At 40.5% G+C, this 25,539-nt stretch overlaps 1 protein-coding gene, 1 long non-coding RNA gene and 1 other non-coding gene across 3 annotated transcripts; 1 reads left to right on the top strand and 2 right to left on the bottom strand.

The window, feature by feature from the left end:
- Positions 1-318: 318 nt before the first annotated feature.
- Positions 319-3,541, top strand: LOC108511929. Its single transcript, XR_005511986.1, has 2 exons — positions 319-3,128; positions 3,209-3,541. It is a non-coding gene; the product is annotated as an uncharacterized LOC108511929 (long non-coding RNA).
- A 5,251-nt stretch (positions 3,542-8,792) lies between these two features.
- Positions 8,793-8,892, bottom strand: LOC120110946. Its single transcript, XR_005512068.1, has one exon. It is a non-coding gene; the product is annotated as a U6 spliceosomal RNA (small nuclear RNA).
- A 2,931-nt stretch (positions 8,893-11,823) lies between these two features.
- On the bottom strand, positions 11,824-23,640 carry LOC120110866 (transcription factor-like protein DPB). Its single transcript, XM_039126767.1, has 9 exons — positions 23,246-23,640; positions 20,643-20,722; positions 20,322-20,365; positions 18,449-18,511; positions 18,194-18,340; positions 17,321-17,389; positions 16,245-16,343; positions 15,780-15,850; positions 11,824-12,354 (listed from the first exon to the last, which is right to left on the bottom strand). The coding sequence occupies exons 1-9, from the start codon at positions 23,509-23,511 to the stop codon at positions 12,120-12,122; spliced, it is 1,074 nt and encodes a 357-aa protein (XP_038982695.1). The 5' UTR covers positions 23,512-23,640; the 3' UTR covers positions 11,824-12,119.
- Positions 23,641-25,539: the final 1,899 nt, after the last annotated feature.

Raw genomic sequence — 25,539 nt, 5'->3', positions numbered from 1 at the left:
ATTTGAATAAAAATAATAATTTGGTTGTGTTAAGTCACGGGCTCTATTTGAGCTCGTGAGCTACTCGGGCTTAGACGGGCCTCATTTTAGGCTCGGGCTCGTTTGACTAACGAGTCAAGCTCGAGCCGAGCTTTTACCGAACCTCTAGCTGCTCATCATTCAGAGAGTTTTATCCGTGAGTTTGTGTCGGAGCCTCTTTATAGCATTTTGTTTTTTTGATCTTATTAGCCGCATTTATATCCGTCGGATGTGAGCTATTATTAAAAAAAAAAGAAAAAGAAAAAAAAGAAAAGAAGAAGAAGAAGAAAAAAAACCCGGACTTCAGTTCTTGAATTCTTCCCCTGGATACCATCTCCAGGGTCATCACCATCAACAACCACATGGCCATGCAAACAAAAAAATTGGTCCGGACAACGAGCGCAGATCAGGACAGAGAGTTACAGTTCTGAGGGTAATGGTGGCCAACTTTGGTGGCCGGTGGAGCCCAGCTTCCAGATCACGCGCACAGCGCCAACTAGCTTTTGTCCTTGCTCGAAGTCTCCAAGCATCGACCAGTCCAAATCATGTCAGCCTGGATGGCATGGATTCCAGAGCATCCAAACTTCTTCGACCACCATGCCACTTGAACGGAGCTTACACGCCCCCATGCAATTGGTCCGATCAACCAATCCCACGTGAATTATCTTCTGCTTCACGTGAGACCTGAAGACCAGCCTTTCCCAACCCCACCAAGCGTCAGGATAAACAACACATGTTCCTATTCCTTCGCTATAAAAGCTGAAAGAGAGAGAGAGCACTTCAGCTCTTTCTCTCTACCTTCTTCCCAGAAAGAATCCGTTTCTATCCACACAGACAGACAGAAAGATAGATAGATAGATTGATAGATAGAGAGAGAGAAAAGATCATAATATCTTCTTCAGCCATGATGTCTTCAAATAGCTGCATTTGCACCTGCACCTACAGAGAAGGGAGGAAGGAAAAATTTGACACCTTCCCTCTAGGTGCAGTGGCTAATGCAGCCATATGCCATCTTGGTGTCTCTCCATTCCATTCTCCCTCACTACCACTTCAGGCAAAGGTAAGGAATCTAGATTTTTGTTTTCCCTTCTTTTCCCGTCTCAACTCCTTTCAAGTCCTTCATCTGATATCATGCGTCCGCTACTGGGGATTTCTCTGATCAGAGCCATCTTTTGGATAAGTTTTATTTTATAGATGGGTCGAGCTTAGTGCATGGTATATTCATTTTATTAACCACCTGATGCTTACTCCCTGCATCTTCTCTTTTTTCTTGCTTTTGGCCCGTTTTTAGGGTACTAAATGTTTAATGATGGATTTCGTTCATAGATTCCTGGAATGATTCAATGAATTACTCGGCTGCTGTACAAGTTGGAATAAGGTTTCTAGTTGTTATTGGAGAGAGATTTGATTTATTCTCTTTTATTTTATTTTAACCTTAATTAAGAACGGTTTTCCAAGAAGGAAGAGGGATTTTCACTGTCCCACTCTCATCTTAAAACTTCACTATATATAAGTGGAGAGCTCAAGCTCACCTCGTGGCTCCGAAGTATCCAAGCAACAACAATACGATGACCGGTATAGTTGAGAAAAAAAAGAGAACAGGTATGTTAGTTAGGGCAAGACATAGCAAAAAGATATAGAAAATAACATTGTTATGATTTTTTTCTGTTATTGTCTACTAGTGTCCCTTGCATAGCAAAAAGTAGTAGCTATATATCCATTACAATGATAGCTTTGATGGAGGGGGGCTGTTATTTGGGAATATTGACCTTACTGAAGCTTTGCATGCAACATAGTGAATGATCTGTTGTAATCAGATAGGTGCTATTTTTTATCTCATATTTGGTAAATTTATAGGTTTCTGTTATTAAAGGGCATGCTGGGAACTCGACAAGCTTCAGTCATCCTTGAGTGAAAAGAGAAAAGAGAAAAGAAAAAAATTTAAAGTGATTCCTTTTGTTTGAAGCCAAAGATAGTTTCTGTTATGGTGCATACTTTTTTCCCTTTTTTTGTAAAGCTACGACGCCTTTCTCAAGTGGTTTAATCTTGACATGGAATATATACGTTGTTATGCTTTTTTTCTGATAACGCTATATATAGTGGAAGTCAACTTCTAAAAGAATTTCTTTTGGAATTGGACGCGGTTAAGCATACCAAGTTGATGTTTATACTAAATTATGTCAGACCAAGTCAGCAAATCTGATAGAGTTAAATAAAGATGGATTAATTCTTTATATAAATCCTTAAACTTTGTTGGTAAATTAGTTATAGGTTTGCCTACTATATGGAAAGTTCAAGCTCCGGGGAAGGTTAAAATTTTCCCTTTGCTGGCTGTTAAAGGAATATTGTTACTGCTGAGAATTTCCTTAGGAGATCCTAGATAACTCCTTTTTCGTGTTTTCTTTGTTTCTCATTTCTTCCTATATTACGAGTACTTACGAGTTTTCAGATATAAATTGATTTGCAAGGCTACCTTGGGTCTTAGCGACTATTGTATTGGTGGAAGTTCTGGAAGGAGAGAGACTCAAGAATTTTTAGATTTGCTGCTGAATTAATGTATATTATTTTTAAAGAAATTAACTAAGGAGATTTGGCTCCATTACTTGTTTGTAGTTTCTCTTTGATGTAACTAAAATATGAAGGTTTTTTAGAAGTTTGTGCTCTTTTATTAGCTCTTTGCAACTTCATTGTACATTTCATGTCCTCGAGAAAACATGATGTGCTATTCTGCATCTTTTTTTGCTTATAAAAATTGTGTGAATTACAAAATTAGCTTTCCAAAGGTTTTTAATTCTCTGTAGAAAAATTGCAGTTTGGCCCTCTCAAGAAGTTTTTGCGATTCTCCCCCTCATCTTTAATTTTTTTAAAAAATTCCCCTTCAACTTTCCAAATCTTTCTAAAGTAGCCCTTTCGGAGAAGTCCCAACTCAAAAGGGTGAGAGAGAGAGGAGGGAGGGGGAGAGAGGGACCATGGAAACATCTGAGGCAAGCTCCGATTTCTTTTCTTTCTACCCTGTCAACTTCTGCAATTGTGAAAGAAGGGCACCATTGAGGACATTATAGAACCGCACAAACCCTGGTTGGCGTTTCTTTGGATGTGTGATGTATGAGGTATGTTGTCATTTTGGTCATATGTCCATATTTATTCTCCTGTTCTGCTTTCAATCTGCCATCTCAACTTCATGTTCTAGGTAAATCGCGGCTATGGTTACTTCTGTTGGCATAATACAAGGGACAAGGAGATCATTAATAGGCTCTTGAGTGTAACAAGCTGGAGACTGAGCTTTGGAGCTAGAAAAGAAGGAGCCAGTGTTTGGTGATCTGTATACTGCCATCTTGGATTGTTGTGTTTAGTTGTTTCATGCTATCTCAATTGTGTGAATGTTGGGTGTATTAACGGTCCTAAGTATTTCAGGTTGAATGCTTTTGGGGTTTGTCCCAGGTTGTATCTTTTGGGGGCTAGAATCCCAACAATTGTAACCGCCAAACTATCTATATAATGAGAATCATATATTTGACTTCAATATATGGCTTTACTTGATGTAGTTTGCGCAATTTTACATTGGAATAAATCTAAAGCTTTCTAATCCCAAGCAATTTCCAAATGTCTTACATATTTCAGAACCAAAATTCATAGCTAAACTCATATATTTATCCTATAAACACACCCTTATGTATCATCTTATGGTTCACATATCCTAGTGTGTTTAGAGAGAGAAAGAGCGATGAGTGAGATAGAAAATTCAGTGGAAAAGGGAAAAAATTGTTAGGATTCTAGTGAACTCATCCCTGGAGGAGTCCAAATGGAGCGCCAACGGCCTTGAGCGATCCAAGATGGAGCTTGTCCTGGTTTCTCTGGCAAGTGCTTTGTGTGATCGATCTCAAGCAACAGCCACTCAATCAATGGATGGGTCGAAGGGGCAAGAGGTAGCTAAAGTTTCCTCGCTAGAGGAGCCTAGCAGTCTCTAAGGCTGCAAATGGGTCGGGTTGACCCGTGACCCGACCCGAACCGAATTTTAAGACCGGCGAGACCGGGTCGGGTTCTAAATTTGAATCCGTTCTATTTTTTGGGTCGGATCTAAGTCAACCCAATCTCGACCCGGACCCGACCCGGCCCTTTTTTTGGGGTCAATTTTGGATCTTTTACTAAAAGATCCGATCTGACCCGACCCGAATCCGGATTACCCGTTTAGACCTGCAGGCCACAGCCCTAGATCTGGAGGCCCACTGGCCGCCAGCTTCTCCTCCAAGGCCTCGTTCCCCAACGAGACCGGATCCTCGCTCCATCTCCTCCTCGAGCACCGAGCAGACCCACCGGGGGATGTCAGCATTGTGCTCCTCGACAAGGGCGTGGAAGGAGGTTTTGCTGGTCGGGAGCTCGAGGAGGAGGACGCTGAAGCTGTAGATGTCAAAGTGAGGGGTGAAGGAGCAGGAGCAGGGGTGGCTGGTCTCCGGGGCACGGTAGAAGAGGGAGGAGGAGGAGGGGAGGTGGTCGTCATCATCGAGGGAGGGGAGGAGCCAGAGGACGAGGCCGTAGTCAATGAACTAAGACTCAAAGTCGCCACCGAGGAGGATGTTGGATGTTGGAGGTTTTGGAATCCGAGTCTCCTGTCCGGCAGAGGAACCCTAGATTTGGAGAAGTCGAGAAGACCCTTCCTTTCTGGATCGATCTGCCCCTTCTATGCGCCCACGAGTCTCTTCGGTGTCCGGCAACTTTGGCGTGCTTCGTCCCTTCTCCCAAGGTATGTCCCTCCTCCGAAACCCTCTTCTTCCTTCTCCTTGGATCTCACTTGCGACCCCGACACCACCCTCTTCCTCCATCTCATCTGCAACCCAAATGCCACACTTTTCCTCCTCCTCCTTGGATCTTACCCCAATCACGACGCCATGCACCCTCTTCCTCCTCCTCCTCCTTAGATCTCACCTGTGACCCTGACGCCACCCTCTCTGGACACTTGCCTCTTCCTACTCCTCCTCCTTGGATCTCACTTGCGAACATGATGCCGACCTCTCCCGATGCTGCTCACTTCCTCCTCCTCCTCTCCTCTCTTTGACGTGCCATTGTCTCCTACTCACCTATGCGGACTCGACCCGGATCCGAACCCGACCCAGACTCGACCCGGATCAGACCTGACTCAGACCCGAATTCTTCAGGTCGGGTCCGGGTAATATATGGACCCGACCCGACCCGAATGATCCGTTAGGTCCAAAATTATAGCTATGAACCCCGACCCGAGCTTCAATTGGGTTGGGTCTGGGTCTAAAATTAATACCCGAATGAGAAACTGGGTCGGGGTCACTCGAGACCCGACCCAACCCAACCCATTTGCACCCCTAGCGGTCTCCAAAGTTCCAAGATGGAGCTCGATCCGGCCTCTCCGGTGAGAGTTCAACCGATCAGCCTCAGGTTACAGCAGCTCCATCAAGAAGAAAGAAAAAGAGAAATGAAGTAGTTATGGTATCTTTGAGTTCCTCGCTAAAGGAGTTGGCAGTTTCTAGCGATCCACAATATATTTCAGTCCAATTTCTCTAGTGAGGGCTTCATCTGATCATTCTCGGATTACACCACCTCAATCAGTAGGGTGAATCCTCCCTAAATTAGTCTTCGCCAATTCGAGAAGGGGGTAGAGGCCTAATAGGATGAAGGTCGGGTCCCAAGGGGCGGCTGGCGGAAGGCTGGCGGACTTTACTTAAAAATTACAAATTTTTTTACGGCCGGACCTCTGTTTCAAACAAAACAAGATCGGCTGCGGCCTCCGCCACTCGTACCAGCACTGGCCTCCGCCACTATAACAACCCAGGACCTTATCCAAAATTGCTAGCCAGAAGATATTATTTAAGTTTTTTGATACTATATAAGTACTGAAGATCTACCTAGTGAATAATCGATGTCGGACTAAATACACGCCCGCACGGGTCCTCACATACCCCATGTTTATGCCCGATATCTGATAAGTGCTAAATAATGCATAAATTAACCTCTTTCTCATAGCACTTATCATCATTTTAATGCACATATTTTATATTTAAACATGAGAAAATATGTTTCCTTTCATCAGTACATTTTAATAAAGTGTTAAAACTAATTCAAGTTTGATTTTTTTTTTTATTATTATTATTATTGGTTGAGTCTAATGTATACAGGTCAAGTCAAATTCATTTAGGATAATCTCTGAACCCAAATCGCATGCACCCCACGAATCAGATCCTCTCAGATTTCGATTCAGCTGTCCATTCCAATTCTCTTATTTCTTTTCCAACATTGAGCTCAACAACAAACTCCCCTGTTCACGCCTTGCCATACTTCCCATGCCCACATTTTCCACGTGTCCGGCCCATCACCTCCTCCCAACCAAATCCAGTGTCTTCCCTCTTCCGAACCAACCCAGCCTCCCTCCGGATCACGACATTCACCCAAAATCAAGTCCTCTGTTTCTCCTCATCCTCTTCTCCGGATCACACCAGTGAATTTTCCGAATCACCCACGAGCGAGCTCATCTTCCCAACGTCTCCCTCAACTTCTCTTCATCCCACGTCATCATGCAAGTCCCCTTCATTCCATTTCAACTTCCACGTCCACGAACAAAGCCATGGACTGATCCTAGCCGGATTTCCAAGTCTCCTGCATCTGGATATCCCGCTGCCAGCCAGGATAGCATCCCGAACAACCACCCAGTCTCTTCTTCTTCCGCTCATCTCATTACGTGTTCATCTTCCCATCGCCCAGCTCGCTCCCAACCGTTTCATCCACCACATCGTTCCATCCTGATCCCGTAGCTAGCCCGGATAAGTTCCAACCTTAAATCCCAGCTTCCAAGATCTTCCTTATCCGAATCCCCTGTTCCCACCGAACTCAGGATCCGTTCGTTCCCAGCCATCCATGTTTGTTCCCAGCATCTTCATCTCCGCATTATCACCTGACCCCAGCCGTTCACAAATCCAACCAAGCTCCCAGCCATCCGGATTCCCTGTTACAGCAAAACAGAACCTGAGTTTGTTTCATCAAAAGCCTCACGAATTCCAGCCATCGGGATCAAAGTCAGCACCTCCCAACAACTCGAACAACTCCATCCTATGCGTCCAGCTCTCAACCACGGATCCAAGATGTTCTTCTTGATTTCCTCCCATTCGGATTAACTCCATCGTCCACGGATGAATCCCCTGCATCCCGGAATCGAGTCTTCTCTACCTTGCTCCGCGTATCTTTCCCAGCAACCGGATGAGCATCCCGAGCAACTTCTTCAGCCGTGAGCATAGTCCCCTGTATCCACGTCGACAGTTTCCATTCCCAGCCATCATTCGGATTGATCCCAGCCAATTGCAAGTTAACCCCCGTATCCACGAACCGAGCAAATCCAAGTTTCTGCATGCGCCCGAGCCAGCAAGCCATCCGCACATTAGAGCTTCTCAACATCTGTGGATCAACTTCTGAAGCCAAATCCCATGATCTTCGCATCTAGCATCATCCTCTCAGCTCACGCATCTTTCCCACGTGCATCCCATCATCCGCGGATGAGATCAAGCCTCCACTCGGAACAACCACGAAGAAAAAAACAGGGGAGGAGAGGGGGGAGTTGGCAGCCTATAAAAGGAGTCAGGACGTAAGGGGGTGGGGGCATTCTTTGGCTCATCCAAGTCATTTCGATTAGTCTGGGAGTTGCCACGGGAGAGGAAATAGTCGGAGGAAGAAAGGAAGAAGAGCTAGTCGCGATGGAAGCCTTCTCCGCTGCTGCGGCTGTTCAATTCTCCACGGAAGCCTGATCTCTTCATTAGGGCAGGATGAAGCCCTAACAAAGGCGATAACAGTTCTTGTATTTTTTATTTTGTTCTTGGAATTATATGAACTTAATTGATCTTATTGAATTTCCTTTTACCTCATGCTTAAGGTCTATGATTTTAAGTATGATGTTTATGCAAGTATTCTTCATGATCACTAAGTAAGAATGAGATAATCCATGCTTAGGAAAGATGCAGTGTCCTGCCACATTAGTTTAGGGTAGACATCTCATGCCAACTGAAGATGGGTTTTTCTTAAATTGTTTTTGTGAATTTTTATTTGAATGCTTATTAGACTTGTAGCCAATTTGCATGTTAATCCAAGAATAAATTAAAAATACAATTAATCTTTGTTCCTATGTTAGTGATGAATTCCTTGTCCTAGGCTCTCTCAATTGATATCATTTTAATTGCATTTCTTTAAAATTATTTAGTTCAATAGTCCTCATAAACTCTCTTTTTTAAATATTATTTTAAAAAAAAACAACTGTACCCCAATCCCTATGGATCGATATCCGTAATCACTATCCTACCAGATACATGCTATTGTGTGGTCTTTAAAGTTGACTATCAACATCTTCGTCAGACTAAGGGTTTAAATCCATTCAAATCTAATCACAAACACCACGATCGGTACATAGTCAGCCTCAATAGATTCGCGCTGCAGTATCCCCTAATCCACATAGATTATGAGTTGGGTCCGCTCTGATATCATTTGTAACAGCCCAGGATCCACCCAAAATGGCTAGCTGGAAGGTATTTTTCTGGGTTCCTTAGTCCTATATAAGTACCTAAGATCGCCTTGATGAATAACCAACGTGGAACTAAACACACACCCGTATGGATCCTAACATACTTTGAGTTCAAGCCCTCACATCCTCGTCGAACTAAAGGTTCAAATTCATATAAATCTAATCACAAGCACCACGATCAACCCATGGTCAGTTCTAATAGATTCGTGCTGCAGTGTCCCCTAACCACATTGGTTTTATGCTAGGTCTGCTCTGATACTATTTCTCAATTTATATATATCATCCTTGCGCAGGAGCCATGCTAATCTTCTCTGTATTGTTCCAATTTTATCGGATGTCTCTGATACCACCAAATTTGTCACACCCCAAATTTGGAGCGCAATAGACACTGCATGTCTGTATGGTAGGCCATATAGGCATGCAAGGCTTACATATCATATCAAAGCAATATTGATTCCTGAAAATTTATGTAATAAGTAACTTAAACAAAATAGTTCTTACACCGCACATCTTTAGCGTCATAGCTTGTGATAGCAAGGAGGAGATCGTCTTTCCACTGTATCCAACTCTAGAATGATGAAGATCAAAGATGATCAAATCTAGCTGGGGTTAAAGTAACGGGCCAGTCTACCGCCTAGGTATCGAGATGGTGTAGGGCGTCCACCCTGGAATCAACTTGGATTTGAGCAAAAAGAAAGCTAGGGCTTTGTAAGTAACCTAATCATTTGTAACAACCCAAGACCTTACCCAAAATTGCTAGCTGAAAGGTATTATTTGAGTTTCTTGATCATATATAAATACCCAAGATCTATCCAACGAATAACCGATGTAGGACTAAACACACACCTGCACTGGTCCTCGCATACTCTCCCTGTTCATGCCCTAATGTCCTCGCCATACTGAGGGTTCAAATCCATTCAAATATAATCACAAATACCACGATTAGCCCGTGGTCTACCCCAATGGATCCATGCTGCAGTGTCTTCTAATCCACATAGGTTATGGGCCAGGTCCGCTCTGATACCATTTATAACAACTTAGGTCCTCACTCAAAATGGCTTGTCTGAAGGTATTTTTTTAGGTTTCTTAGTCATGTATAAGTATCCAAGATCTCCTCGGCGAATAACTGATGTAGGACTAAATACATACCTTCACGGGTCCTTACATACTCCGAGTTCAAGCCCTAACATCCTCGTCAGGCTAAAAGTTTAAATCCATATAAATTTAAGCACAAGCATCACGATCAGCCCTTGTCAGTCCCAATGGATCCGTGCTGCAATGTTTCCTAGTCCACATAGGTTATAGGCTATATCCGCTTTGATACGGTTTGTAACAATTCAGAACCTCACTCAAAATGGCTAGCCGGAAGGTATTATTTGAATTCCTTGATTTTATATAAGTACCAAAGATCTACCTAGCGAATAACCGATGCGAGACTAAATACACATCTGCACGGGTCCTCATAGCCACCCTCCACCGGCCTCCCTCCCTCTCCCTCTCTCTCTTGCTCGCTCTCTTTTCTTCTCTGTCCTTCTCCTTATCCTCCTCTGGCGAAAAGTTTCGGTTTCTTTACTGGAACTATTCCGATAAGCCGTCGATACGGCTCAGGACGCCCCGAACTGGATGGTTCGGGATGGTTCCACTAACCTTAGTCCGAATATCTCTTAACTATTTATAAAATAATATAAAAGAGGGTCATAGTAAAATTCATGATAACAACTTTTTGTGACAAACATGTTGTTGTCAAATAAAGATTTTTGTGATGATTCTTATTATTATCAAATAGAAAAGTCTCATCACTATCCTTAATATCGAACTCCATGGATGTATATTTTACCCTTTTTTTAGTGACAATTTTTTTTATAAAAATGTTTTGTGAAGATAAAATGCGGCGACAAACTCTTGTATCGTCGTGAAAGTTCTACTAATGGAAACGTACATGACGACCTCCTCGTGGTGATCAGAAACGTATTACCAAAATTTTTAGACGATATTTTGACTTTTAATGGCAGCCGTTGTTTAATGACTTTTCTTCGTCCTAGCTCTCTCGACCTCGCCACCGCAAGCCGACACTTCCACGAGTAGTCATCATCGCAGCGGCATTCAAATGCATCCGCGAGTCCCCTGTGTCTCCGTTGTATAACCGCAAACACAACCGCTACCGATCTCCCCCACGCCGCTATGATCTCCGCCTTGAGTACTTGCTCCCCTTCACGAGTTCCTCGACTTCTTTCTGAGCCATTCTATTCCCGGCCCAAGCCTCTGATTACGTGATGTAATTCAAGGTGAAGTGGACGTAGCAGCAGCAATCTTCGACACGGATTCACACTTGGTCTTGGTGTGGATCCAACGCGAACCCTGCACGAACTGCTTCGAGCAAAAGTTTCCAACCCTCCCACTTGGCGAGAGAGATGTCTATGACGTAATCTATGGAAGCGAGGACACCATGGGAGTGGACTCTTCATCAAACAGTCGGCCATGCCTCATTGGAGACTCTGCTCCGATCATTTGACGAGAGCCACTATACAAGGAACCAGTGGACAAGGTGATGGACTTTGTGATTGAGTCGTATTACAGGAACCTAACTGAGGAAAAGCTGAGCTATTTCTTCCATCTTATAAGGTCTTCCAACCTTCACACCGATAGGCTCGTATTGACGTTCTGTGCTGCTCTTTGCCCGGGACGGACACATCAAGATCGCTAGGATGAATCATCCTGCAGTCAGAGCCATCGGTGTTTAGATTGGAAGACCTCGAGATGGACATATTTAAGCTGCTGACATTCATCACCCTGAGATGAAATCCACACACGGTTCAATTAGCTGGAGCAAAGCGAGATTACTTCTTTCTTTTACTTCTTTCCTTTCTTTTTTTGTTAGCATAATAAATTCCTAACACTTTTTGCTGTAATTGTTGGCTGCTTGGCCATTCTAATCACTCGAAACAAGTCCTAAATAGCCCATGCCCACTCTGCTATTCTCTCTCATCACTGTAAGTCCAGGTCCAAGATTGACAACCCTATTAATCATTAAAACATTCGCCACCAGCTTGCATACCCAAACTAACATTAAAAACAGAACGAACAGCAATCAGTTCGCTACTCATTCAGCAGGTGGCTGAGTAATCAATCGGAAGGATTTGATCCCGAACAAAATGCAGTGAGATTTTAAAAAGCCAAAAACACGGGAAATTACATTCAGTACAAAGGGCTTAGGGTTCGAAGTATTGTCTGATATCCAATGACCTCGACTTCCCATAAAAATCCACACCACCATAATATCAGTAAGAAAAAATACACAATTACATTACAATAACATCAATTTCAGAACCAGTGAATTGGCAGGTTAGCACACTCTTAAGGAGCAACTCAAGGAAGCAGCAGGACCCTGTTGCCCTTGATCCTCCCAACTTGTTATAAAGAAAAGCCAGAAAAGCAGAAGGCTCTTGTTGATTTTTTCCCCACTTATCCACTAATTACATGCACTTTACAACAATAAAAAATTATGGATTATGCAGAACGGGGGCAGGAAAAGGAATGATAGCCCGCACGAGAAAAACAGGTTGAAAATTACAGACTAGTGTTCATGCTTCACACGTGCCTTTAGAATTCCAGGCATAGGAGGAGAGGTGGGCAGCTTATTTGTAGAACTGGGCCTTGTAGGTTGTTGCACGTGCTGCTGATACATACCCAGCGTGCTGGGGCATTCACCTCCATTTGAACTGGGCTCATGGGCAGTATCGTTATGTTCTCTTTCACCGAATCTCATTCCTTTCAGAACAAATGAGTCATCATGCAACTCAAAAGGAGTGCTGCATTTTCGAATTTACATGAAATGATGTGAGCAAAGGATATACACTAAAAATCTGTAGTATTATAGTTATTTTAATCTCTGCAACAGTGAATACAAGATTCTTCTTAGGGTTCTTGCTTAATTCCAATATGAGCACAATAATTTCTGAGCATGATTCTCGAAATAATAAGTTATAATTCGAAATGATGCCAATTCTATTGTGTTTTTTGATTGTTCTAAGGCTTTCAAGAAGTGTTTTGTATATACCATATTCAGTTCATACTTCAGCTTCTTAAAAAGTCCTAAAGTATGTTGATTGGTTGGCGGGCTGTAGTTTGATGAGTAATTACTATATTGATTCTGCCATTTGCTGCTGAGAATGGATGCTTCTGGCTTCTCTTATTTCCGTTTTCACTGATGTTCCTTTCTTTCTTGTAGTTTAAATTCTTCTTCACAATGTACACACAAAAAAAGTCTCAAACAAACATGTAGAAAAGAGCAAATTCAATTTATGCATTTAATTTAGAACACATTGTTCTTGAAATTACTAAAAACTAAAATGGAAACTACCAATAAAACTAGGCATAGGCTTTGGACTAAACTTAGCTTTAAAACCTTGCAAAATATGGAGAATAGCTGCCAATTAATTAACTATAATCACTATTTCATATCAATTGGCAGAACACTAAATACAGGCAAAGGTCAAAGGTTGACTTGCAAACTGATTGATATTGCAATATGAGGATCTTCCCCACCGTAACTGTCATCCAAAGATAAAAAAGAAATGACATTTGGTTTATCCAACCTGACGATGGAACTTAGAATGCATGCTCACGACCACCAAGGTTTATGATTCACTTCATAGGTTTTTTGGATTTCCCATCCCTTTTTATTGGTTATTTTCAAGTAACCTGTCATGCTTGAAGTGAACAATTTAGATACAAGCAAGGAATACCCCTAAATTAGGAGGAATTAGATGATTATTTCATCGCAGCCAAGAGCCATCAACCATGCAGTCCAGTGGGAACTAGCATATACAGTGGAATCCCACCATTTTTAGCCTGATGAACAGAATGACAGAGCATCCTATCAGAAGGCAAAATTCACGGCTTTCTACCTTCTTACGAATTTTGAAACATTAGTTACTAATCCTCATCGGGATGCCAGACAGTCAAGAATAACCTTTAAATTGCACCCCTCTTCCCCACCTCTGAACCATGCATCCAACACTTCTTACAAATTCAACAATGCAAAAGAAAATGTAGGATTGTATTGGGATTTCACTGATCCTTCCTTGAACTGCAGCTGTGAGAATTGGAACCAACCACCGATGGCAGCTTGGACAATGGAAACATTTAAAAGAAGTCTGCAGTCAAGTGACACTTGAAGAAATCTAGAGGACAAGAATAACATGATTTTTAATTCGCAAGGGATGCAGATCATCCTTACTCGGTGGCTACCAAAGGCTAAGTTACTATTTCCGGAGGTTAACACAAATTTGCAGTTAGAAGACCTTTGTGAGTCTGCTCTGTTGCTGAAGCAAACTAGTGTTACAAGCAACCAAAGGGAATAGCTTCATCAAAATGGCAACCTACAGAAACTCATTCCTAGTATTGACCTCCTATTTGCTTCAGTCATCGCTATCCTCATCCCCTCAACAGCTAACCAAGGTTAAGTTACTACTTCCAACGATTGGCACCAACACCTTGTTGAAAGGCCTTTATAAGTCTCAGCTGTTGCTGAAGTAAGCTAAGGATCCAAAAAATTAAAGGGAATCACTTCATCAAAATGGCAACCTACAGCAACTCATTCCCAGTACTAAACTCCAATTTGCTTCAGGAATCACCTAAAAGGAAACACAGTCTATGAATCAGCTGGATTTTAAGCATACATAGATGGAACTTGATTTTGAGGCTTTTTTACATACTGGGCATGGGTTAACAAATGAAGATTCTTAGCAGTCTGAAATTGGGAAGTAGTTGTACAATATGTGTTAAGAGAAACCTGAAATGTCCTATAATCTGGCTGCTTATCTGATGGGACAGGAATTTGGTAGGGCCACATGCCTGGCCAAGCCCGCCCTGAAATTTTTAGGGGCCTACAAACTAGACTTAGGTTCGATTTTTTTTCTTTTTTTGGTATATGGGCTACTTACACTAATCTCGCGAGTATGGCTAGCACTATCAAGAGAAAGAAGACTGCTCAATGATGAAGGAACCTCCAGCTCCCGTGTCCAGAGGATCTCTCCGATGTGCTGGGCGGCATAGGAGGCGACCCAGACAGACTTCCGGTACACACGGACGGCCTGAAAAGTATCACACTTCCTCACCAACCACCGAATGTTGCCGAGGAGCGGGTGCTCTGCTCCCCTCCGCCCTCCCTATCGAAAACACTCTACCACCACCGCCAAATCCCCCTCAAGAATGATGTGTCTGGCCCCTAGCACCCATCTCGCATAGGAAATGCCCTGCCACGCAGCCTGGAGCTCCACCCCCAATATTGAAGCCTCGAAGGAGCGACTAGCAGCAACCAATCTAGAGGCCTGATCTCTAATCACGAACGCAACTCCAGCTCTGCCAACACCATCATGAAATTTCTTTTCAAATCCCGGCCCATGCTTGAGCCGACCCGAATAAGCCCGTTTGGGCCAAAAGGCTAGGTCCAAACTGAAATGGCCCCATTATCCTGAACTTGGCATTATTGACCCAATATGCTCAACCTGACCCAAGAGACTCCTACCAGAGGATCTTAATAATGAATTCAGGTCAGGCTTAGGACGTTTTCTAGGCTCAACCTTCTAGCCAGAAGTGGAGCTCGAACTTGAAGCAAAAAATCAGGCTCGGGCCATGCCAAGCAACAACTCAAACACATCCCAAAATATCTCCAAGCCCTACTTTTAGGGCCAAACCCAACCCAAATGATCTCAGACCTGGCTCAAGGCCCAACCCAAAGAATAGGCCTTGGGCTGGCCTGCGCCCATTTCTAGCCCTATTAGTTGATAGTGGGAAATATTAGATTCAAGATTCCCTACTTCTTATAGAACATAGTCAACTAGCTTATAGACTTTAAATTATACATGTCGTATAGAATTTCTTGCAATTTTATAAAACTCTTATGCCCCATCACAATGTTGGTCATCAAAGGTTTTTGATTAACAGAGGCAAATAACATCTACAGTTTGTTTAGCAAGTATATTGACCAGATGAATCCCCATTCAACAGCTCTTTGCCATTTAGGGCAATTGGTAACTTCCTTGAAATGAAAGCAAGCTTATTATTGACTACAAAGACCCATATGCCAGCATCGTTCAAAGATTCAAAGTTCGGCACTTTGAGAACACCAAAATCTATTGTGTGCCTTTGGCAAAGCAGAATATATGGCCGGTGATGTTTGCTGAACAATGATGTGATGCATGATAAACAAGTGAGAAGTTATTTGCATTACCTGTTAAAGTCGAAATGCACCAGTTGCATATCTTCTGATATTTCCACCTCTACAGTTGCATGCGGACGAGTCTGTTTATTCACGTTTGGAAAGAAAAGGAGATATTCAAATCATTATCTAGTCAACTGACTCTAGAAGAAAGAATATAATAATGGATAGGTTGTGATATAAGTTGTACATATTTCATAATATCCTGTAATTTATAAGATGTAGAGTTTGCAGGTGATCAAATGATGATATGTTTGGTCTAAAAAGCTAATTTACTGAGAATATTTATTTGCTGTATCCTTGTCATAGTAGAATTATAGTTCCTCATCATTAGATGCCTTTACCAATCAAATAGGTAGGTAATAAGCAGACTTTACTACATAATTTCTTAAATTCTCCACGAGACTAGATGGTATATTGAGATGATATCTAGAAAATTTATATACCTTCAGAGAAACAAATGAAAAGCGATTGTACCTGAACCAAGATAAAAGGTAAAGCCACTGCGCCTGAAGGAGCATTTCCAGATTTGTATAATTGCTCATTCCGTTGAATCAAGTTTTGCAGATCTACAAGCTTAATAGGAGAATAGAAAACAGTAAGAAATATGCTCTTAACTCAGAATATATCAACTTCATCATATTGTTTTCAAGAGTATAACATATGCCTCTTACCACTTTAATATCATTTCATGCTTATGGCATTCTAGACCTCTATAATATTAAGTTGAATTATTCATATAGCATTAGAATTATAACTTAGTCCTAATTACACTCACCAACCAGGTTTAATTCAGCTGGTTGGCATCCTTGTCCACTTGAGAGAGGTCCAAGATTCGAACATTAGCGGTGGCATGCCTACTATATTTCTCAAAAAAAATATATCAAACAAGCTTTTAGCTCACTCATGTTTCTGATTAACAAACTGAGCAGAGTAAGAAAAGTACAACATTATGTCTTAACACCTGCTTTGGACTTCAACACATCCACGTAGGTGTCAAATTCACAACCAAGGAAACTCTGAGTAAGAGGACATTCCAGACAACCTAGAAGCCCAATTAACCGCTATAAATACCTATTCGTTAGGTAAAGATTGAGATTTATTCCAAAGCATATTCCTTTTAAAAATAATAATAATAATAATAAGCCATGGAAACATAGATAAGGAAGTAATGAAACCTTTTGTTCTTCTATGTTCCTCATAACAAATAATCCCATCAAGTTACATGTAAACAAAAATAAGCCAGAAGAATATAGCATCCGAATCTCTCCTCTCTTCCTCGCATTTTTCATATTCTTTGCCTAGATAAGCAGTATATACTCAGTGTGCTGCTGTAGCACACTCCATGATTTCATATCAATATCTTCTATCTTGCTAACGATGCTATAACTAAAAGGTCCTAGAATTTAGGAGGTTCCACTTCGCATAAAGGAGTCTCAAGGTGCACGTGCAAAGAGAATATATAAATGTTTGTAAGAACTGATTTAAAGAACAAGTAAATATCAAACAAACATATTCAGACTTTAATAAATGATATATGTGAGCAATCTTACTTGATCTTGTAAGTCTTGCAAATATGCAGTTTTCCTTTCAATCCTACTTTTCAATCCAACACGCTCTGCCTGTGATAAAAGTGTGGAAATTGGAGAATTAGCAACACAAGACGAAAAATAATTTTTTTTAAAGAGTGTCCCAGTGCACGAGGATCCCCCCACTATAGGTCTGGGATCAGATCTATGCAGCCTTACCCCCACATGCAAAGAGGTTGTTTCTGTGTTTTGAACCCATAAATCACAAGTAACAATGGAGGAACCTTAATGTTGTGGCAAGGCCCATCTTCACAAAAACAATACTCTTATAAGAAAATATTAAGATGTCTCATACTTTTATCAAATACTAGCAATCAAATACAAACAATGCACACCTGAGAAAAAGAAAATAAATATTTATTTTTATATCATATTATATGCAAGTTGTGAAAATAATATTATTTGAATAAAGAAATAAATATTACATAAAATGGTTTGACATGAGAGCGACATAAAGGAATGAAAGATTTTAAATTAAATAACTTGAGAACCAAAAATTTAAAGCTTAAGTTTTTAATGATTTGATTGCTGTAATTGGAGAACTATGAATTAAGCGATCAAGATAAGAAAAAAATAAAGAAAAAAGAGATAATAAGGTATACAATTTATTCCTTCTAAAAAGAAATGCATTTGTTGATTCATTGAGTCTCCATTTTAGCAAAGATTCAATTAAAGAGGAAACAGTAATTTTAAGGGCAAAAAACTAAGGGTATTTTCATCTGAAAAGTTGGTGGAAAGAATCAACAAGAAAATATGTCAGAATTCAAAACTGTCATTTCTTAATAAAGTATGGATTAACCAAATCATTAAGGAATAAGAAAAATGGTATAGACAAACCTTTAATTCTTCAATATCATTTAGACTAGTTCGAGGTAAACCCTTCCACTGTATTTCCTTTTTATCTTTAGATATAATATCCATTGCCATAAGAACATTCAGGGCATCGTACACCCTCCGCCTTATATTCTTCTCATCATACTGTTGCTGTTTGTTTTCAAGAAACACTTTTAAGAGTATAGTCTATGAAATCATATCTAATTAAAGAAAATAGCTAAGATCATTTCTTCACTGCTAAGTGGAGCTGTAGACTACCTGATCTGGAGATACCACATTACTGTTGGGATCAGTAAATTCAGCTACAAGTTCATCCGCAACCTGCCAAATAAAAAAACAAAATAAAAAAGCCACCTTACCCCAAAAAAATGCCATGAGATAATTAAAGGTTAGCTATTGTAATGGAGATCAGGACCTGATCATATTAAATAACTTGTCTTTAGAGTTTAGAGAATCTGGGAATCATTATTCTGCCATTAAATGGAAGGCAATTGATATAACTATTGAAAATAAACAAATAATATTTCAATAACAAGTATCTCTTTTCGCTTCCTAACATGTGCTACTCAACAAATTGCAAGTGTATGGATTTACCATTTCCTATTAGGGAATGATCAGAATATTCTACTTGTAGACTTACTAATAAAATCACAGTGGAACAAGAAGGGAGACATATTAAAGACCAAAAATTCCTTGTAAACAAATATCAAGACAAAAAAAAAATACAGAATGCAAGAAAAGGAATGGAAGCTACAAAAACATGACTAGATGAAAAAAAGAAAAGAGTAATTGATTTTATGTAAAAAAAAATCACGAAATCCTAAGAGGATTTACCATCAACAAATTAAAACAGGAAAAAATATTTAAAAAGAAAAATCTAATGATCTAATAAGTGATCATCCAAAAGCATGGTATGTTGTACCGGACGGTACCGAGCGTATCATACCATACCAAATTGGTACCGATACCGGTACCGGTGGCATACCGCATACCGTACCGTACCAACACTATGCGGGTGTGGCACTAGTACGGGGTCCGGTACCGATATGGCAAACCTTATCCATTGCACTTAGGAGAATGCAAAATAGTAGCTAAAATCACAGATTCTCAAATATTCCTCGATATATTACAACATTTTTAAGAGGATGTTCTTACAAGCCCCAACCAAAATAAATAAACAAAATGAAAGAACAAGATTCAATGAGAAGACAAACAGAAATGGATTTACATGAGAAGCATATGTAGAATTCAGATCACTTTAGTAGACCACACAGCACAAACACATTGAAAAGGCTTAGATTTTCCAGTTTGTTAAATGAAAGTCCCAACTGAAGCAAATAAGAACACAGAATCAGATCATTCTCATTGTCAGAAGATCAAAAATCAGCTAGGTAAGCATTCCCTGGATTTTCATTTTTTTCCTCCAATTTCTTAAAGGCATGCAAGGTGGTTTTTTTCTGACTGAAAGAGGAAAGAGATCACATGAAGCCATATCACAATCAACAAGAAGCAATTACAGTGAAGGCAGGCATACGAAAGGCTTTATGTATTGCATGCTGGTGCTGTACTGCAACAATGCTTGACGCACAAAGGAATGCATGAATAACAGTCACGCCCATCCCCTACCACAAAAAAAAAAAAAAATCCAGCTCGCAGAAGGCTAGGTCCACAGCAGTGCATGTGCCAGTCCAGCACCAGCATAGTACATACTGGCCTAAATTCCTACCAATCTATGATATTTAAAATATATATATATATATACATCTAGAAGGAGCTATTAAATCTAATTAGATGAAATCAAACATCTTTTTCAATAGGAATTTTTGCCGGAAATTGGACTTAAGGACAGTTAGTTGAACGCCATTCTATTATTCAGTCCTGATTGGAAACATCTGTGAAGTGTTGGAGAGAACTATTGAGTACATTTGCAAAGTGAATCATCTGTTAAGCTGTTCTCTTTTCACTTTTCAACAGTAAAAAATCCAAAAACATTGTCTCGAAATGAACACAACTCAGAATATACAAGCACTCCTATTGTGCCTTATTATATCGATTAATGTAGATTCCATGCATGAGATAGCAAGATGTATGGAAATAACAAAACAAAAGGTAACATGGTTAACTGCTTCACCTCATTGTAAGTTGTTCTTCCTTTGCTTTCCACTTTCTCGCAAACTATGCACATTAAGAATAAAAATGTTAAAAGTGAACAAAGGCAAATAATTTTTTGAAGACAATAATCAAGAGAAATCAAAGCAACTGCAGATTAACCCTCCATTTCGTTAGCAAATCCTCATTTGTAACAAACGCTTATGCAATCTACAGTATATAGATGAAGCTCTTGAAGAAGCTTCATGGAACATTGTCTCCTATTTGTCAGGATAGACATCTTTTCAAGATGAAAAGAATGACAAAAATTAACCAAGAAATAGGAGAAAGATTTTTGACTCACCTTTCATGCTGAACTGGCGGAGTCCTCTACCACTTTTATCACCACCAACCGCCCGTGTTCCCCTCTTTTTCTTCTTGCCACTGTTCAAAAAGCATGCTAGTTTAAAATCTCAAAAATGTTGGAACCAGATCAGTGATGAGACCTCTTTCAGGCAGTAGCTTTAAGCAGCAACAATCAACTCTTATGATAACAATGAGAAAGCAAAATTTGAATTAATTAAGCTTTTATGAGGAAAAAATATATTTCTGTTTTTGCAGCCACAGATATATGAGTATGCGATATCCTCGACGTTTCCTTAACATTTGAGGGGAGGTCGCTCTCTGTACAAGCTTCAGCTTTTTCAAATTAAAAAAAAAAGAAGAAAAGAAAAGAAGAAAAACCATAGTAGGGAAGTTATAACTAAAAGATGTCAGCAAGATCTAGGTAGGAAAAGACTTCCACTTCATTTAACATGAACATATCTTTGACTGTTCGAGAAGGTAAATTCCCTTCTTTTGATACCTTGAATGTTTTTTCTTTTTTTATGTGAATTTAGATTAATGCAACATCACCATTTCCCTAAATGATCAAAGTGCTACTTTTATCAGCATTCACAAACTTGAAATATCTTGATCAACAAATCCTCAAGGGTTTTAAAGTATATAGCATTTTTGTCGGCGAGTGCACAGGTGTCAAAGTCCTTACAGCAAAATCCATTTCATGCAAAATAAAATGTTCAAAACCCAAATTCACCATCTCAGTGTTCACATCTAGCTGCGAATTATCAAAAAGGTTAGGAAAAGCATCTAAGTGAAGCAGCAAGGAACAGTTCATCCCAAATCGATCTGACTAGAAGTTTAGCCAATCAGCTAAACCATATGACCTTTTTTATGGTTATTCCCATCAAAACCTTGACCAAATTAAGAGCAATTGAGAAATTACTATTCCAGTTGTTCGATCACGTAATTTAGACTAACAACCCTTTACCACTCGACCCACTCCTACTGAAGGAGAAACAGACCATGTTAGGGTCATCAAAAATACATCAAGGAGATAAGACATTCAATAGTTTCATTTAACCTATTGCAGAAATTGGATCTGAAAGTTACTTTAGTACACTCATAAACAATGGAAACAGGCCAACAAAAGCCATTATGCTTCTTTTTAGGACTTTAGGTTCTCATCGCATATAACCAAGCCTGTTTCATGATGCATGAAAAAGGTTCTCAGTAAATCAGCACCATCTCTCCACCTTTTCTCAAGTCTCAGCACATAGTAAGTGGTTTATAGCTGGAGGTATAATTCTCCAGATGATTGCCCTTATATAGATCCACAAAAAGGAAACAGGAAACCCTGTCTCACTAAGGGTTTCCTCTATTATGCCTTATTTCATTCTCCAAATAATCTCAGCACGCATCAATGATTCTTGCATTTGACCAATACCTGTAACATAGTTGATCCTCTGCAGCTATGCACCTCCTTTCTTTTGATCTTTACACGATGCATAGTTTTATTTGATCCAAGGCAGCTATTCAATATTAAAGGGCTAGAATTCAAGAAAGTATCAAATAACGGTTTTGGAGACAAATAATGAAACACTACTCAAGGACCAAACTGAGAAATAGGCTTAGGTTGAATGGATCATTAAAATAATGGAGGCCCTTACACTCCCTTGCTTTGAGCACATATAGAAGGTTAGTGGATTCCAATCTGGCATTTATCATGAATTTTGCTTAAAACAATCAAAGCAATGTTTGGCCATGTCCAATACAGAATGCTTCACGAACAGGCAAACGTCAACTAACTGATCATAGGAGAAGCTAGAAAAACAAGCTTTCAACTTATGCTTGTATGAAGGACATGCTTATCTTGCACAAGAACAATGAATAAACCTTGCCTAGGAGTCAACATATTGAAGGAGCAAATGAATTAGGTAAACTTTAATCTACTCAACTCATCTTGGATTCGGTCAAACTCAAAACATGATTTTGCGGCTCATCTCAAAGTTCTTAATGTGGATCTGAATTTCAAACAAGTTAAATTTAGGTTTACAGAATTACAGATACAACATTATTGAAATTAAACAGACCTAGCAGTGCTTTTACATTATGTGTTACCAGCTCAACTCAACTCAACTAAGCGTTAATCCTAAACTAGTTGGGGTTAGCTACATGAATCTTTTTCCTCATGCATTACCAAAAACAGTAAATAAGTGAAGAAACGCTTTTCAAAGAATTTTTATGCATGTGCCTCAGTGTGCTAAAGCAAACAATAATTTTGACACCAACAACCCTGCATAGCATCGAATAACATGATTTTCTAACTTCTCAATCATCCGATATAATCAACCACATTTCATTGAATAGCTCAGACCATGCAACTAAATTAAATTGATTTTCCTTTTAGATGCTCCAAGTGAACTCCTAAATGACGATCAAACCAATCCTCCACTATTTCTCGATCGCGGAGTGGTATCACCCCAGCAAAACAACACACACCGACAACCGATGACCTCCATTATATCATATTCTCCCACCCCTCCATGAATTCAAGAAATGCTGTTCCAAAAACAATTAAATTTGCAAATGAGAAGAAAAAAAATGAGGCAAGGAGATTGGGCTCACCTCACGGCCCCTAGGGAGGAGCCGGCATCGTCCCCGTGGATGTCGAGGTGGTTCAGCCTCACGAAGGTGCTCTCGCTCACGGGCGTCGTCGCCGCCGCCGGCTCGCTCCGGCTCGATGGGGACCCGACGCTCCCGCTCGTGGACGCCGATTGCCCGCCGGAGAACGCCGACGTGGCCCACGACGAGCGGCTCCCGCCACCCGGGGGCTTGGGGAGGCTCGCCGCCGTCTTCTTCCCGTCGTCATTCTGGCGGTTGCCGGCGACCATTCCAGGCGAGCGATCGAGCAGGCGAGTGGATCGAGGAGGGAAGAAACCCTAAAAGGCAAGGGGAAATGGGACGGAAGGAGGCACTAGTGATGGTTGGTTTGGTTGGAGCTCCGCGGAAAAGTTACTAGTGGTGCAGGAGACAGGAATGCCCTTACAAATCAATAAAAAATGATTTTTATTGGGCGTAAAAATTTAGAGAGTGCAAATCGTGCTGGCTGTGATTGCGGTTAGCCTGCACTTCTTGGGTTGGACTACGGCGGGCCGGCCGACGCTGGGCAGCGGAAAGATGGGTTATACACTTAAATTCTGAGGAGCATTGTAAGCCGTACAAGTGGCAAGGTCAATCTGACCGGGCTGAGAGTGGACCCGGCAGGGCGATACCCCAACCCGAACCTGACTGAATTTTTTTGGACTTCGAGTCAGGCTATGGCTTGAAATTTTTGGATAATTCAGATCTAAGTCTAGCCAAAATCCTATTGGACTCGTCCAAATTATCCGTTTGGGCCAAAAATAGATTCAGCTCGAACTCGATTGAAGTTTAATACTTCATAATATTGCTTCACAAGTAAATGAGATAGTTTAAAATTAAGTTTTCTCCTATAACATAAGTAAATGAATATGATACATTATTTTTAGCTAAATCTATTTTAATTTGTCATTTGCTTCCTCTTTATTCTCTCTAAATATCTTTCGGGCCTAGCTTAAAGCCCGACCCGAGCTCATTTCCAGCTCTACAATCTGATGAAGGCACGGGCGATCATCCGCATGCCACCAACATAAACTGAGAAGAAGATTAGAGGTTCATTGAGAAAAATTCAGTACATTAGTAAACTCATTGCCCAATTGACACCCATTTGTGACTAATGTTTAAACTTAGAAAGAATGTATCTGCAATCTGAAATGATGAGTCTCAACAAGATCAACAAAATAAAAAGCCTGCATAATCCCCCAATTCTTGTTCCTTCTATCCCAAGCAGACTACGGTTATTGTGCTTATCCACGACGGATATTTCTTTTGGAGCATTTTTGGGGCAATATAATGAAATTGGCAGAAAAGAAAGGGTTAATGGCCCTCGATGTCAAAAAGGTCTTTCTTCATGGAGACCTCCACGAATAGGTTTATATGAGTCCTCCACTAGAGTTTACACCCCATCTTAACAAATCAACTAGCAGCCAAGAGTGAATGCCACATAGATCAGGATTAACAATATCAGAGCAAGTGAAGATCATGTAACACTTGCTAGAATGAGAAAAGTTCGACCCTAACAAATTTCACTAATTAGAGATATGGACTGAAGGAGGAGATTTCAGTCATAAGCATGCCAAAAGCTTAAAATTTGGCCATAATCAACTACAATATGGGGAAGTACACTAAAGTGATTGAAGCAGTTTCAAAAATAGTCTCAAATGTAGAGTTGTGTGTTAGACTGAAAAGATATGATTATCGATCTGACAATTGTAAAGCAACGACATCGATTAACATGCATAGTAGAAGATAACTGGCATCAGTTACTAGAACTGCGAGGAGTGAAGGTCAGATGTGAGAATAACTATCAGAGTGTACATCTACTATTTATTAGTATAAATAAGAGGAAAGTGTACTTTGTGAAAAACCCTTCGCTCATCAATCCAATAAATCTTTTTTTTTAGTCTGGCCTATCTTTTAACCTATAAGTAGACATAATGTAGCTTTCTACCATAGCTCAGCGCTACACCCTACTATAGGTCAATGCTACACATTCTTATCTACCTTCGAATAGTGGTGCAGCAGTGACGAAAAGTTTTGAAAGTTAAGGCACCTAGACTCATGCTAATCTCTATCATGTGTTTAATCCTCATCATCATATTTCTGGCTGATCCATGCTAGTAACATACCCGTACATGCCAACCCCATTGCTGTGGAAGACTCGGCATCTTTCTTTACCACCCAACCAAGTTTCCTAGGATTCAGAGTTTCCTGGTGCTCGCTCATATAGGGTGGAAAAAAAATGCCATGCTAGTGTTAGAGTCACTGTATTGCTCAAACTA

This window comes from Phoenix dactylifera, chromosome 5, assembly GCF_009389715.1.
Source record: "Phoenix dactylifera cultivar Barhee BC4 chromosome 5, palm_55x_up_171113_PBpolish2nd_filt_p, whole genome shotgun sequence".
NCBI lineage: Eukaryota > Viridiplantae > Streptophyta > Magnoliopsida > Arecales > Arecaceae > Phoenix > Phoenix dactylifera.
The sequence above is the reverse complement of the archived record's forward strand: the minus strand, read 5'-3'. Positions and strand labels throughout refer to the sequence as shown.

Bases quoted from the DNA above. Each gene is read 5' to 3' on its own strand.
- LOC120110866 (XM_039126767.1), bottom strand. From the start codon at position 23,511: ATGGTCGCCGGCAACCGCCAGAATGACGACGGGAAGAAGACGGCGGCG. The intron at 20,366-20,642 runs GTGAGTCAAAAA...TAATGTGCATAG, and splicing joins CCGCCAGTTCAGCATGAAAG to TTTGCGAGAAAGTGGAAAGC. The intron at 16,344-17,320 runs GTAAGATTGCTC...TCTCCTATTAAG, and splicing joins TGCAAGACTTACAAGATCAA to CTTGTAGATCTGCAAAACTT.